The sequence below is a fragment of the Aspergillus uvarum genome (assembly GCF_003184745.1).
Source record: "Aspergillus uvarum CBS 121591 unplaced genomic scaffold BO82scaffold_73, whole genome shotgun sequence".
NCBI lineage: Eukaryota > Fungi > Ascomycota > Eurotiomycetes > Eurotiales > Aspergillaceae > Aspergillus > Aspergillus uvarum.
Genome location: NW_020291370.1, coordinates 1 through 14,546, shown reverse-complemented (window position 1 = coordinate 14,546; position 14,546 = coordinate 1). Strand labels below are relative to the sequence as shown.

At 56.1% G+C, this 14,546-nt stretch overlaps 8 protein-coding genes across 8 annotated transcripts; 3 read left to right on the top strand and 5 right to left on the bottom strand.

Annotated features, from left to right (window-relative positions):
* Window positions 1-25: 25 nt before the first annotated feature.
* BO82DRAFT_368797 (tRNA modification protein MTO1) lies at window positions 26-2,180 on the bottom strand (the record flags this gene model as incomplete). Its single annotated transcript, XM_025637139.1, has 2 exons — window positions 26-1,997; window positions 2,074-2,180. The coding sequence occupies 2 exons, from the start codon at window positions 2,178-2,180 to the stop codon at window positions 26-28; spliced, it is 2,079 nt and encodes a 692-aa protein (XP_025487235.1).
* Window positions 2,181-3,918: 1,738 nt separating this feature from the next.
* BO82DRAFT_368796 (carbonic anhydrase) lies at window positions 3,919-4,566 on the top strand (the record flags this gene model as incomplete). The annotated part of the gene is made up of 1 exon (XM_025637138.1): window positions 3,919-4,566. One exon carries the CDS (start codon window positions 3,919-3,921, stop codon window positions 4,564-4,566), a length of 648 nt encoding a protein of 215 aa, XP_025487234.1.
* A 757-nt stretch (window positions 4,567-5,323) lies between these two features.
* Window positions 5,324-6,013, bottom strand: BO82DRAFT_358568 (uncharacterized protein). The gene has a single exon (XM_025636329.1). The coding sequence runs from the start codon at window positions 5,943-5,945 to the stop codon at window positions 5,514-5,516; it is 432 nt and encodes a 143-aa protein (XP_025487233.1). The 5' UTR covers window positions 5,946-6,013; the 3' UTR covers window positions 5,324-5,513.
* A 462-nt stretch (window positions 6,014-6,475) lies between these two features.
* BO82DRAFT_386854 (uncharacterized protein) lies at window positions 6,476-7,782 on the bottom strand (the record flags this gene model as incomplete). The annotated part of the gene is made up of 2 exons (XM_025638266.1): window positions 6,628-7,782; window positions 6,476-6,531 (listed from the first exon to the last, which is right to left on the bottom strand). The coding sequence occupies exons 1-2, from the start codon at window positions 7,559-7,561 to the stop codon at window positions 6,476-6,478; spliced, it is 990 nt and encodes a 329-aa protein (XP_025487232.1). The 5' UTR covers window positions 7,562-7,782.
* Window positions 7,783-7,840: 58 nt separating this feature from the next.
* Window positions 7,841-9,139, top strand: BO82DRAFT_189832 (putative FHA domain protein SNIP1). The gene is made up of 2 exons (XM_025630511.1): window positions 7,841-8,252; window positions 8,357-9,139. The coding sequence occupies exons 1-2, from the start codon at window positions 8,109-8,111 to the stop codon at window positions 8,978-8,980; spliced, it is 768 nt and encodes a 255-aa protein (XP_025487231.1). The 5' UTR covers window positions 7,841-8,108; the 3' UTR covers window positions 8,981-9,139.
* Window positions 9,140-9,271: 132 nt separating this feature from the next.
* On the bottom strand, window positions 9,272-11,692 carry BO82DRAFT_358566 (LYAR-type C2HC zinc finger protein). Its single transcript, XM_025636328.1, has 3 exons — window positions 11,251-11,692; window positions 11,034-11,156; window positions 9,272-10,858 (listed from the first exon to the last, which is right to left on the bottom strand). Exons 1-3 carry the CDS (start codon window positions 11,269-11,271, stop codon window positions 9,434-9,436), a joined length of 1,569 nt encoding a protein of 522 aa, XP_025487230.1. The 5' UTR covers window positions 11,272-11,692; the 3' UTR covers window positions 9,272-9,433.
* Window positions 11,693-11,795: 103 nt separating this feature from the next.
* On the bottom strand, window positions 11,796-12,247 carry BO82DRAFT_436114 (uncharacterized protein; the record flags this gene model as incomplete). Its single annotated transcript, XM_025641092.1, has 1 exon — window positions 11,796-12,247. The coding sequence occupies exon 1, from the start codon at window positions 12,174-12,176 to the stop codon at window positions 11,796-11,798; it is 381 nt and encodes a 126-aa protein (XP_025487229.1). The 5' UTR covers window positions 12,177-12,247.
* A 360-nt stretch (window positions 12,248-12,607) lies between these two features.
* On the top strand, window positions 12,608-13,483 carry BO82DRAFT_436113 (flavin-linked sulfhydryl oxidase ERV2; the record flags this gene model as incomplete). Its single annotated transcript, XM_025641091.1, has 3 exons — window positions 12,608-12,861; window positions 12,932-13,060; window positions 13,120-13,483. Exons 1-3 carry the CDS (start codon window positions 12,647-12,649, stop codon window positions 13,481-13,483), a joined length of 708 nt encoding a protein of 235 aa, XP_025487228.1. The 5' UTR covers window positions 12,608-12,646.
* Window positions 13,484-14,546: the final 1,063 nt, after the last annotated feature.

Here is a 14,546-nt window from a genome sequence, read left to right as displayed (position 1 = left end):
TACATTGAATATCCTTTCCCTCAAATTAAGGAGCCTGCGTCAGGACATCCTCAGGCGTCTCCTCCAGCCCCTCCGCCGCCACAGGCGTGCGACCCACCGTCCCGGACCGATGCACATACATCAGAACCCTCAGCACCCCCGCAGGAGTCACGCCCTCCAGTCGCCGCGCCATCCCCACGCTCACCGGGCGGATGCGAGTCAGGACCTCGACCTCGCCCGCGCTGAGACCATGGACCGCCTTGTAGTTCATGTCCGGCGGGAGAAGCAGATTCTCGTCCTGCAGGGCCTTGCGGGCCGCAGCCTCCTGGCGCGCGACGTGGGGCGCGTACCGACCCTCGATGGCGACACGGGACCGGATCTCCGGTGCGAACGAGTTCGCATTGTAGACGGTGCCCGTCGGGGACTCGATGTGGGGGATCAGCGAGTCAATACCCGTCTCCTGAAGGCACAGAAGATCCATGGCGGAGCGGACAGACCCGTCGATGCGGGACGGGAAGCCGAGTCGGGCCCAGGCGGAGGACGACAGCCGGGTGTTGGTGAGCAGGGTCTGCAGCTCCTGGATCTGCGCCTCCGTCTCGGTGAACTGGCGCCAGCGGGTGTCGGAGACCACGCCGGCCTCGCGGGCCATGCGCGTGAGGCGCAGATCGGCGTTGTCCGCGCGCGTCGAGATGCGGTACTCGCTGCGCGTCGTGAACATGCGGTAGGGCTCGGAGACGCCCTTGGTGATCAGGTCGTCGATCATGATGCCGATGAACCCGTCGGAGCGGCGCAGGGTGAGCGGCTTGCGGCCCTGCGCGGACAGGCCGGCGTTCGTGCCAGCAATGATACCCTGACCGGCAGCTTCCTCGTATCCCGTCGTCCCGTTGATCTGGCCGGCCAGATACAGCCCGCTAATGAGTTTGGTTTCCAGCGTCGGCCACAGGTTGCGCGGGTCGATGTAGTCGTATTCCACTCCGTAGCCAGGTTGCAGCATGATCACGTTCTCCAGTCCATGAATCTTGCGGAGCATGGCATACTGCGCGTCGGCGGGGATAGTCATCGAGATACCGTTGGGGTAGATGACATCGTTGGGCGCAAATCCTTCAGGCTCGAGCCAGATCATGTGCCTGTCCTTGTGTCCGAAGCGGATGATCTTAGACTCCAACGAGGGACAGTACCGCGGACCCTTGACCGTCTCGCGAATGTGTATAGTCTTGTCGAGGTTGGCCCGCACGATATCATGCACGGCTTCATTAGTGTACGTCATCCAGCAGTTGAGTTGGCCCTCATCGCCAACCTGCACAGCATCATTCAGATAGGAGAAAGGCTGGGGCGGATGGTCGCCCTCCTGGACCTCCAACGGCGCAAAGTCGATCGTCTTCCGATCCAACCGCGGCGGCGTCCCCGTCTTCAAGCGACCGAGCTGAAACCCAGCCTCACGGAGGGACTTGCTCAGCCCAAACGTCGCCGCCTCGCCCATCCGCCCCGAAGGATACGCTTCAAGCCCAATATGAATCTCCCCGCCCAAGAACGTGCCCGTCGTGATCACCACGCGACTCGTGGAGATCACCTCGCCGGACTCCAGCCGCACCCCGACAATCTTGCCCTGCGCCCCCGGCAGATCCTCCACGCCCTCCTTCGACACCACAATATCGCCCACCTTGCCCTCCACAATACTCAGCCCCTCGGTGGAACTCAGCTCCTCCAGCATATACTTCTTGTAGAGATCGCGATCGATCTGCGCGCGCGGGCCCCAAACGGCGGGACCCTTGGAGCGGTTCAGCGTCCGGAACATCACTCCGGCCTTGTCGATGGTGCGGCCGGCCACGCCGTCCATCGCGTCCACCTCGCGGATCATCGTCCCCTTGCCAATACCGCCGAAACTCGGATTGCACGAGCACACGCCGATGTTCGAGCGCGAGGGGGTGATCAACGCCGTTCGTGCGCCGGAGCGCGCCGCCGCCGCGCAGGCTTCCGCTCCGGCATGTCCGCCGCCGATGACCACGACATCATATCCTCTACACCCAGACAGAGAAGAAATTAGCATTCGAACGGAGGTGCGTGGGAACCCAGATCACCGAAGATCATCCATACCGCGCGGCATCCGTCACAGTCGCCAATCCACGAACACTCCCCACCCACCGGGATCGGGACCCCAGGCCCCATCTCCGGAGTGTTCCAGAGTTTGCCCGAAAAGCCATAGTGATGGCGTCAGTCAGATTTGGGGCAGATTGGATAAGATGGTGATGTGGTGCTGCACAGCCTTCAAGTTTGCCCCGGGGGAGAAAAAAGCGCCGCCATTGATTATTTTGTGTCACGTGCATGTGGCTTATTGCCGCTTATCGCCGGGGGCGGTGAGCACGCTTGGAACTCGTCCATGCCGGGGATTACCGGCAATCGGCCACCACTGCATGAACAGTGCAGTACGAAGTACTGTAGGGATCGACGTAGGCTGAAAGATGTTCAATTTGTCGTGGATAATAAGATTAGACACTGTTTCGTGTTCGGAGCCATATAAATGACACGCTTAAGGCTAACTATCGTACAAAGCTTCCTCAGGAGAGTCGCTTCGCCTGCCTTCCGGAGTAGAGTAGCCGTCGTGCCGTGGCGAGAACAGGCGTTCTTCTGTTTCGGGCAGTAGAGTGGGTGGGTGACTCCGACTCCGCTGGCTCGGACGAACCGCTCAATCTCATACGTGACAGCCAAGGGCACTCACGAAAAGGAGAACATTTGTAGAAAACGCGCAGTTGAAGGCACCTGTTCGCCATTCGAACAGCCATTCGCTGGAGATACACGCGAATAGATTAGATCTCCTGATCCAGTATCAGATCTCAAGGGCATGGCGATGAGGGATATATCCCCCTCGATAACAGCGGTTCCCCGGCGTGGCGTGCATAGTAATGGGTGCTCGCCATTGGTGAATCTGCGATGCGATCAGACCACACTACCTGCCGTAGATACGGGTCTCGGTTAGCTGTAGAGGGATGATTGTTCTACGACACTACAACCCCTATGACCCCTACAACTACGCAAAATCCTCCCCTGCAACGACATCCCGTCGACACCCCGTTGCCTGACATCGCTCCAGACCAAGGTTTGTGCCAGTGTCACAGTGGTTGCAAGTGGTCGCAAGTGATCGCGAGCGAGCCAGAGAGCATCTGACAGCGGACATTGCCGGTGGCCCGGTGAGCCACGTGACCGGGTTTGAGTGGTTTGCAGGCCGGATACCCGAAAAGGGGACGAGACTGAGTTGGCCGCGCCTCAAGGAAATTGCGACCACGCCCTCGTCAGCTTTTTCCCTCAAGATCCTCATATACTCCCTCGTTTTGCGATCCCAGTCCTTGTCGGTCTTCTCAACTTCTCAACGATTACCCCGTGAATCATCAGCAACCATGGCTTCCACCTCAGGTGAGTGCAAACCCCCCGTAGCACAGAGATGCCAAGAACGAGGTTCATCCTCAACGTGCCCTGCGAAATCGGCGACCGCCCGCCAATTTTGCCTTTTCACCTCCAACCTCCTTCTCCCCTCCCCTGCTGAACTCTGCACTCGTTGCTTCATTCTGTATCCACGCTGCAGTCTTCATCCCCAAATTTGTTGAAACATCCTGTTTTCGAGGGTTGAACATTGGCGAAATCATTTTTTCCTTGTTCTCACTTGGTCGTTCCTGGTTACCGTCGGGGCATCGAGTGTGACTCAGGCCTCATTCCCCACCCATCCCAACAATGTCCTCTTCAATGCACTGTCTCTCTTCCACCTTCACAAACACCACCCGGCTCGCTCCTCGATCGCTACCATTGCCTTCCACATTAGACATGCCACAGCGTCTGGGAGCCAGCATGTTTCGTTCCTCCTTTCTCCGCGTTACACACCCCCGCCCGGCGGCGACGACCCAACCGGCCCGCTGCTTCTCAACGACACGGCGACAAGCCTGTGCTAACATGCCATCCTCCCCTTCAGATCGCTTCATGTCGGCTCTGCACCAGAACAAGGACTGGGCAGCCAAGATCGCTAAGGAGGACCCTCAACTCTTCCCCACGCTCGCCGTAGGCCAGCAGCCCGAGATCCTGTGGATCGGGTGCTCCGACTCGCGGTGCCCTGAGACCACCCTGCTTGGCCTCAAACCTGGCGATGTCTTCGTCCACCGTAACATCGCCAACGTGCTGCACGCGAGCGACCTCAGCTCGTCGGCCGTGATCGAGTACGCCGTGAAGCACTTGCGCGTCAAGCACGTGGTCGTGTGTGGCCACACCAGCTGCGGTGGTGTCGCTGCTGCTCTTGGCAACAAGCAGCTGGGCATCTTGGACCCGTGGCTCATGCCCCTGCGCCAGCTCCGCGAGCAGCACCTTAGCCTGCTGAACTCGCTTCCCACCGACGAGGCCAACCTGAAGCTCGTCGAGTTGAATGTCCAGGAAGGTGTCAAGACGCTCAAGCAAAAGAGTGTCGTGCTGGATGCCATCCAGGAGCGGGGCCTGCGCGTCCACGGCCTGATCTATGATGTCGGAAGCGGTGTGCTCCGGGAATTGGACACCGATGAGCCCGAGGAGGCCATCAAGGCGCGTCTCACTTCGTTCAAGACCGACATTTAGACTCGATTGCGAGTTCACATTTGGGAGGCTCGGTGTTGGTTCTTGCGCTCTGGGTTCAGAGATGGTGTCGAGGGTCCTGTCGTGTTCATTTCAGCGATAAGTGGGGTTTGCATATTTGTTGTATTTAAGTGCTCTGTTGCTTGCTGCTCTCTCGAGAGTGAGTGAGCCAGATGGAATCTGTATATCTTGGGTTAATAATTCATCCAACGTTTCAACACCTGGTACTGGTGACTCACTCATCGTAGCACTTGCATCATCCGGGAGATCTCACTCTCTGCGGAAGATATGTGGCGAAAATCTGCAGCGTGCAGCCAGCCATGATTCGCAAGGCAAGACCTCAACATGGAGGATGTGAGATTGAAGGACAGAATCCGGGTACCGCGTGGGTAAGAGGGGAGAAGTTGAGGAGAAGAGGAGGAATGAAAATCCTGCTGGCATTGAATAGGTAATCAGGATCGGGCACCAGTGACTGGGATACACTACTGTTCCACGACGGTCGGAAGATGGTCTCCGCACCCTTAATCATCGTTGCCCACGTCCCAATCAGGCAGGCCCAGGCTACGGTGTGGAACTCGGTGCTGGCCGGAAGGGGCTTAGCCCCGGCCGAAGCGGCTGTTCTTCGGTAAGTCCACGATTCATGCTGAGGTCGGCTGGATTGGAGGATGGAAGGTGATGACGAAGCAATGATGAGTAGTTCGTTAAGTAGTTACTTCCTTCGATTTTGTTTCGAGTTCAATGCTATACTATTACTTATGTACTAATGTAACTTCATATCGAAATTACTTTGACATGTATGCAGTAGGACCATTCCATTGAGGCAACGCGATTCAAATCTCCCAGAAGGCAAGAGTGTGTGGATGATTCATATACTAATTGGCATATCAAGCAAGCCAAGATCAGCAAGTGCACTGAACAACTACGAATGCCAGTTGGGAGAGATTCCTGGTTTACCCGCAGCACTTTCGATTCCCGGGCAGCTCAGTAGCTGGTCCAGCCGAACCGATCTTGAAGAGCCCTTCAATGATATCCCGTCGACTATCATTCGGAATTGATTCACGATAGAACAGAAGTGCGTCACTATAAAGGTCCGGACAAGTTTGCGCCAGTTCGCGGGCGTCTTCCAATATCATATCGTAAACGCTAGTCTCGTGGATCTCAAAGGGCCCATCACCCTTATCGCGCAGATCGGTGTATATCCCATCTTTGGCGCGTCCATCGATATGGTACCGCGCATAGATCGCATCCCCATAGCGCTTTTCGGAGATCGCGGTGCAGTAGCGAGATGCCCATGGCTCGACGAGTCGTGTTCTCGCCGTTTTGTTGAGGACGTCTGCGACGGGGATATCGAGGAACAGTTGTTCAGGGAGGGGCGATTCCATCTTTGTGGTATTACCTCGTATACTAGCCACGAGCAAGCTTTGCGGGGTCGATTCTTGTAGTGATCGAAAAGAAAAGAATCTAATGAACCGATATGTTCTTGTGCCAAGATAACGTTGTGTAGAGGACAGTGTAAGTATTTGTACAAAGGATGCGAAAAGAGAGCCCAGAACTGTAGAATCGTGTCCAGGCAGCTCCGAGTCTGACAATAGGCATCCGCGGTTAGAAGCTGTGGTGGGTGATCGCGGGTGAGCACAAATTAGGGCTCTGGGCTGGTCTTCCCTTCCTCTCCAGTTTGTCCCTGTCCTATGCATGCATGTGAATGTTTGGTTTGAAGTATTGAAAATAGACTCTTCAACAACAGGAGATATTGTCTTGTGTCTTCTCTTGGGAGAACAGTTCACTGCTTTTAAGTGCCTGCGATGGCGAGCTTTCCTTCCGTCGGGTCATCGGAAATGCACATGCACATGCACAGTATACGTCTACAAATGGCCCCAAAGACTTCTCCAAATACACGAACAATGAGTCTGACTCAGGGAGACGTCTCCGAATCCCCCGATGGAGAAGTAGACGATTGATCCTGGACCTCTACACCATCCTTCATAGCAGCAGCAGCAGCACCACCAGAAGGAACAGCAGGACCAACATCAACCTTCGCACCACCTCCTCCCTTCCCGCGGCCACCATTCTTCCCCAAAACGCCCCGATAAACCTCCCCTTCCTCCTCCTTCAACCCCACCCCAGTGGGATCCCGATCCAACAAGAACCGCTGCACCTTCTCCTCCAACCCTTTCCCCCGCTCCGCGACGACGGACTTCTCCCGGCGCCCATTCAGGAACCGCTCTGACTGCTCCGTGACCTCCCACAACCGCTCCTCATACCCGCTACTCAGCTGACTGATCCACGAGGCCTGCAGCGCCCCGCCCAGCAGCGTGAGCAGCACCACAAACGAGATGAACGTCCGGTTGTCCACCATGTGCTGCTGCCGCCCCTGGTGGCGGTTGTGCCAGCGCTCCCAGTCCTCCCAGGTGGCGTTGGCGAAGATGGGCCCGTAGTCCTTGGAGCCCGGGCGGGCCCACGGCGGTACCTCGTTTTCGGGGTGCTCACCAGCGGCAGTGTGATGGCGGTCCGGGCGGTGGACGTTCCATCCCGTGCCGAACTGGTCGTACGCTGCTCGTCGGGCGGGGTCGGAGAGGAGTTCGTGTGCGGCGACCAGGAGGTGGTACCGTTGGAGGCGGACCTCGGGGGTGAGGTTCTGGAGGAGGGGGTGTTGGTGGTGGTGGTGGTGGTGGTGGTGGTGGTTGCTGCTGCTGCTGCTGCTGCCGCCGCCGCCGCCGCCGCCGCCGCTGCTCGGTAAGGAGCGGTCCGGGTGATAGATTTTCACGAGCTCATAGTATCGTGTTTTCGTGTAGGGGGCTTTTTGGTCGAGATGGAAGAGGTCGTACGGGGTGAAGGTTGGTGTAGTTGGCCATGTTAGGTCGTGAGAGTTGAGGTTGGAGTTGGTGCTGCTGGTGGCGTAACGCTGCGAGCGGTGCCGCCGAGCGGGGAAGTGCGAGCAATAGCTTAAGTTCAGGAACTGTAGGCCGCCGTGGTTGAGGAGATTGGGTTTCCTGAGCATGGCCGCATGGCTTTGTGGGAGAGAAAGGACGGGATGTTCCTTCTCTCCTGCAGTGGTGGGTGTATATGGGTGTATATGGGTGTGGTGTATACGGTGGTAATGGTGTAGTGATGATAGTACTTCTGTACATCCCCTCTCTGGGGAAGTTCGGATGCAGTGCAGCGTCGGGCCCCGAGTGACGAAGCACTGTCCGGCGGAGACCCACTGTCTGCCGTCACGTGCAGCGGCATTCAACAAGCTCCGCTCATCTTCAATCTGTAAACACCTCCATCTCCTTCATTAAACACAACAACCTTTTCAACACCAATGCCAGGCTCACCAGACCCTCACCCTCAGAGGCGCCACCGCTCGCCATCCGGCTCGCCTGCCCCATCTCGCGACCGCCGCGACCGAGAGCGAGAGCGAGAGCGAGTCCGCGACTCGTCGCGCGACAACCGATCCCGCCGCCACGACAGCCACCGCAGCTCGCGCAGAGACAGCTCCCGCCACCGCGAACACCGTCGCTCGTCACGCAGTCCAAGCGACCGTGAGCGCAGCCGCCGAGACGATGACAGCCACCATCGCAGGGAACGAAGGAAGCGCGCAACAAGCCCGCGGGACGAGCGAGACCGAGATCGGGACCGAGATCGAGACCGCCACCGCCGTCGACACCGGGACTACGACGACGACAACTCCTACCGATCCTCCAACCGCCGCCATCGCGATCGCGACACCAGCAAAGACAGAACCAAGCCCACCTCTTCCTCCCGCCGACACCGCGACAGTCCCTCGCGCTCGCGCTCGCGCAGTCCCAACACCGCCGCCGCCGCCGCCTCCGCCCCAATCCGCTCCTCCAAACCCCTCCCCTCCCAACAATCCGCCTACACCATCGACCTGAACCCCTCAGATGCCCAATCCCCAGCCGCCGAGATCGAAAAAGAAAAACCTAACTTCGGCACGACCGGCCGCCTCGCCGCCGAAAGCAACACCGTAACTGTCCCCGGCGGCGGAGGCAACGGCGCCACCACCGTGGTGCTCAAATACCACGAACCGCCGGAGGCCCGCAAGCCGCCGGCCAAGGACAGCTGGCGGCTGTATGTATTCAAGGGGCAGGACCTACTGGAGATGGTGGAGCTGAACGTGCGGAGCTGCTGGCTGGTGGGGCGGGAGCACCTGGTGGTGGATTTCCCGCTGGAGCATCCGAGCTGCTCAAAGCAGCATGCGGCGCTCCAGTTCCGGTTCGTCGAGAAGAAGAACGAGTACGGGGATCGGATCGGGCGCGTCAAGCCCTACGTGATCGATCTGGAGAGCGCGAATGGGACGACGGTGAACGGGGACAGGATCCCCGCGGGCCGGTTTGTGGAGATTATGAATAAGGACGTGTTGCGGTTTGGGCTGAGTTCGAGGGAGTATGTGCTTATGTTGACGAAGCCGGAGTAATCTAGGTATGGATTTTGGGGGGCTGGGGAACGGCTATCGATGAAAGGGTCTGGTCGATTCAACTTTCTGGATGTTTGGTGCACGGCCATGATATGGGGTTGGTGATGTTGTCCCGCGCATGCCTTCGTAGAGCCAACATACCTACGTTTCAGGACACAGCTAGTTGTCGCATTGGTCAGAGCAGCGAACGCTCCCAATGACATACTCATGGTGGACTACCCAGTCACTAGTCAATCGTCGCCTACCAACGCCACTACGGGAATGCTGGCAGCCATTTTCGAGATCCAGAACGCTACATAGGCAAGAAGCCAATAAAAAATGCCAAGCATGATAGACAAAAACTATGCAATGAGCCGTCGATATTTCAGTAAACCTCCATGCCAAGATCGCCATGCACTAGAAAAGAGTAATCATAGGTATATGAAAGTGGGGTCCTCGAAACCCCAAGGGTACTCAAAAAAAGACCACAATCTCTCCCCGCTCGTTCATCTTGAGCCGCAAAGTGCGCCACAGTTCCTTCTCGTCATCGACTCTCCGCTCGCGGTCCGCGCGACTGCGACCCTGGTCGCGGCCCCGGTCGGCATCGAATTCATCGGTGAAATCCTTGTGGAACCGCTTCAGCACCTTGTTCACGGAGAATCCGCGCGAGCTCTCGGGACCCTTGGTCACCAGCGACAGGAAGTGGCTCGCCATCTGCCGTTGCAAGCCATCCGGCACCGTGCTCTTGGGGTACAGCGTCACCTGCCGACCATCCTCGTCGTGGTGCGATTCCGGGTACTCGATCTGCTTCTGACGGCGCGGCGGCCGGTCGCCTTCGGTCTGGGCGCTGCTCTTGCGCTTGGACTTGCGGGCATCCGCCGACTCGGCGGCCTTGGCTTCGCCATTCTCGCGAATCTTGTGGGTCTTCTTCGCGCGACGAGTCTCCAGCTGGCCGTTGGCGCTGCTACCAGAGACGGAGGAGCCTCCGAACATCGACGAGACGAACCGCTCAGCACGGTTCTTCATGGAGATACCCAAGCCCGCGTCGGCTTGATTCTCCTTGTCGTCGCGACGGGTCCGCTTGATCGGGGACGAGGTTTCCTGGTAGCGTCGACGGGAAGAGTTCTCGTGTCCTTCTTCGTCGTCCAGCGACGGGGAGCGGAGCATACGGTTCAGTCCTCCCGTGAGCCCGGAGTGGTTCAACATCGGGGTGCCTGGGTGGTTGACGACGCTCGAGGGGGCATCCAGCATTGGCGTGTCTGTCTCGGTGTCGTGGTCCTCGGTGCGGCGCTTGCGCTTCTTCTCGCTCGTAACACCCTCGGCCTTGGCAGCGCGGTCCTTCTTCTTCCTGGGCGCAGGGGTCATGAACTCCAAGGACACGTTGGGGGCCTTGCGGTCGTAGGGGGACTGGTTGATCGGGCCCGATCCGTACGAGAATCCATTCTCTTCATACGCAACGTCGTCTGTCTTGTTGTCGTCACCGCCATCCGTGTCGACGCGAGCCAGCGACTTGCTCGACTCGAAGACCGAAGGCGCGTTGGCGACCATCTTCATTTGTTCCTTAGCCTCGTTCACGGAGACCTTCGAGGCATTGGGGGTGCCCTCAGGGACAAGGTAGTCGAAGACATTTACCGGCTTGTCAGTCTTCCCTTCGGTGCGCGGGGTCTTTTCCACGCCTGCGGGAGGAGGGCTAGGCGCAGGTGGGGGAAGATTATCGGTATCGGTTCCATCCTCCACGTAAGGTGCCCGGTGACCGTGGGGGGTCTGCTTCTGATTGTGGTTCTGGTGTTGGTTCTGGTTCTGGTTTTGTCGGCCGTTGTTCTGCCCTTTGCGTTGGTTCTTGGCCGGCTTTTCTCTGTACAGCGCGCCTTGGTATTTTTGCGCCTCAGACATGCAGGACTAATACGCTAGGTCAGTTTTGGTTCACTAATTCGACAATTGTATGGCATTTTTGAGACAAGAGAGTAAGGCAGAATGCCTTGCAGGTGTAAACGCAACGTCAAAGAGTAACAGCGGGCAATCCAGTCCACGAGGAGGTAATGGAAGCCAATCCCAAGGGAAGAGATGTACGTACCGTGTGCGATCTGTAGCTAGTTCCCTGGAAATGCACCATACAGTCGATGCAGGTGTAGGACGCGCCGCGACATTGGTTGCGATGGGGGTCGAGCTTCTTCTTGGTAAGGACATCACCACAAGCCTATAAAGATCGTCGCTTATTAGCGCACGCCGTTGTTCAGTGGCCAAAAAGGCCCTTTCCAAAGGATGGGGGTAGGCGATGATGCGCGACTCACCTCGCAAGAAAATGAAACCATCTTGTCAAAATCCGCTGGATTAGACCGCGATTTGTTCGAGTAGGTGAGGCGCGATTTGAGACAGCGCCGATATGAGAAGGAAAAAAAGAAGAGGAAAATCAAAAGTCCGGTGGATGGATGGGGCCCGGCAGAATTAAGCTAGACTTTCGGGGGACCCGCAACGGACCTGAACAAGACCACGGGCAGAAAGAAGACCAGACCACTCCGTATTGTAGGTAGTCAGACTGTCGGTTACACTGAGATTGTTGTCCGGGACAACGGACAAACACGAGATTGTACTATGTGAGATGCCAGAGTGAGGAAAAAGCGAAGAAGGGAGATCGAGCAATCGCGTGGTGGGGGGTTCTGAAACCCGAGGAATTTGTGTCAGCTTTTGCGCCGTCCTCGTTCCCCAGCGCGTTCTCTCTTAAAAAAAAAAAAGAAAAAACAAAAAAAAAAGAGAAAAAAAAGAGAAGGATGTGTAGCAGGAAGCGCTGCGCCGCCAAAACAAAACCCGTGAGGCGGCAAGGTGGGTTGATCGCGAATTAGTTTTTCTGATCCTCCGCCGGGACGAACAGGACCCGGTTTTTTTCGTGCTCCGGTGGCACCTGACTAGGAGCTTCTTCGCTAATTCTGACCCTATCAAGTGTCTTCATGCGTAATCCCTTGAAACCCTTGATGGCGAGTGCTTCGAGAATTTTTGGGAATGTCGTAGGCCTGATGATCTCGGACAGATGATCCTCAAGCATGAGATCTCCCCAGAAGTAGCGCCCGCCCGAGGTAATTATGTAGTCCATGTCCTTGGTACCCAATAGGACAATCTCAGCATTTGCGATGCCGAAGCATCGCGACTGGTAGGCTTCCAAGCTGTTATGGGTGAAGTAGCGCTTGAGCTTGTTTGGGTCGTTGGTCCAGCCTTCGGGCATAGGCGCAGACTAAATTTCCATTAGACTGGTTAGGAGAGTCAAGTTGTGGTTGAGGAAACTATGAGGAAATGATATGGGCGAGGATGCAAGCAGAGACATGCGGGAGTGAAAAGTACACATCCCACGATTTGTATCATGAGTATATATATATATATATATATTTTTGTAACATGGCTTAGTAGATCTTGAATTATCTGAGCTTCCATTGTGCTGACGCTGAGGAGATATCAAGAAAAAGCTGGGTGATGGTAAATGATTGGGCTGTTTGAGGACGGATGGTCGAGGTACCGAGTACTTTGGTTACCGTGAGGGGGAGTGGGGGGAAGAGGGGGTGAATGATTCTGCCAGGCGGGAGGCGGTCAGTCTGGCCGGGCCCATTGTCAATCCACCGTCAATCATCCCACGCACGCCTCCTTAAAGTGTTGGGCGATCTGTCTTCCTCACGGTATAGACTATAGATCAGCCACTCCATGATGGCACACCGCCAGATTACCCGGCCGCTTCTTACCGGCGCATGTATCACTATCTTTTTAATCTTTCTCTTCTTGGTCCAACCTCAAGGTCCGCCGAGTCCCGCCGTTCGCGCTCCTGGCCACCTCGACAAATCCGCGCCGGCCGTGGTGTCCAAAGATGATTTGATCAAAGGGGAGGTGGTGATGCCCAAGCTCGGGAATGCGACGGCAAAGTGAGAATCCAATCAATTTTTGTTTTGAAATCTGTCATGATTCTAACGGGATTGTCGTCGGAATCTGTAGGGCGGAATTAGGCCGTGCGACCTGGAAATACTTCCATACCATGCTGGCTCGGTATCCCGAAGATCCGACCGAGGAGCAGCAGGAAACCTTGCGCTCTTTTATCTATCTCTTTGCGCGACTCTATCCATGGTATAGTCGTCCTTTTGCACCTCCGTTATTGCTGCATACTGACCAGGGCCTCTTCCTAGTGGCGAATGCGCTTCGCACTTCCAAGGTCATTTGAAAAAGTATCCCCCGCAGGTCTCGTCGCGCAATGCGGCTGCTGGATGGGGCTGTTTCATTCACAACGAAGTGAACATCATGCTCGAGAAGCCCGAGTTCGACTGCAACAATATCGGCGATTTCTATGATTGCGGCTGCGCGAAAGACGAAGAGGACGAGGATGAGGACTCCACCACAAACAAGGATCTGACTAGTGCGCGGAGGGAGGCCGATAGCGTGGACGCATTGCCGCCGGTCGAGATTAACAGGGAACCGTTCGTGCTCCCTTCGTATCCCATGATTATGGATGCCTTGCTGATCAGCTTCCACTATAGGACTACTCGAGGATGAACGCTGCGCGCCCCCATCTCGATATTTCTGACCCATTCCATTCCCTTGTGACTTATTCTCTTTCTTTCGCATTATACATACTCTTCACCAGTGCCGGATTGCTGGGTGCATTGATCCGGTCCGTGCACGGTAGTTTTAGTTATATATAACACAATTTTATACTCATTGATTGAGTGATTTGATGTTGCACTGCGGGGAGGCAGGATCCGTGCCTGATTGGAAAGGCAGCCAACATCTTGAAAAGTGACTAGTCCCCGACAGGCTTAGCCGCTCCCAGACATCGATTCGGGATCAGGTTGCAGATCGGCTATGTTGGTTTTTAGCGTTGTGTGACTCTGAGAAGCGGAAGCTTAGTTCGGGCCAGTCAACTTAAGGTCCACTCGTTTCGTGACAGCTACGACCCACTCTCGACATGCGATAGGGGATAAATTGCTGGAAGTCATCCAATACCTTATGGTAAGTACTGATAGTACTATAGTACTATACCTCCCAGCACTTTCACTGCCGGTCTCAAAGAGCTCAACGATTTACCATAGCGCAAGTTGGACTATCGAAGCTCTTTTTCCATAGCCCCAGTGTAATGGAGACCTAGGTAAGTCACAGTCTATTAAGCTATATAACCATACTATAATGCGTGGAAAGTGTACTTTTGGCAGCTTAATGGCTTCTTCTGTCCTCATTTTCTTCTTCGCTCATTCACAAGTTGACTTTCCTACCAAGTCTGACGGAATCTAGCCTGAACCTATGCCCGAAGGCTGGACCAATGACCCTCATTTCTTGGACATCTACCTCTCACCTGAAAGTAGAGAGGCCCATATGGCCCGATGCTGCGGCCTTAAAGATGCTGAACTTGTTCTTATGGGAACTCCCGAATCAGGGGAGGTGCAGTTCATCATCACAGCTGGAGGCAAGTTCTATTGGGGGCACTTTATGATCGATCACCTTGGATAGATCACGCGGCCTAAGACTTTCCCGGAGATACTCCATGCCCTTGATGCTAAGGGTCTTAAAGGTCTACGCATGAAGATCCTGGAGCCGGTGTGGACCAACGAAGAGGAGGAGG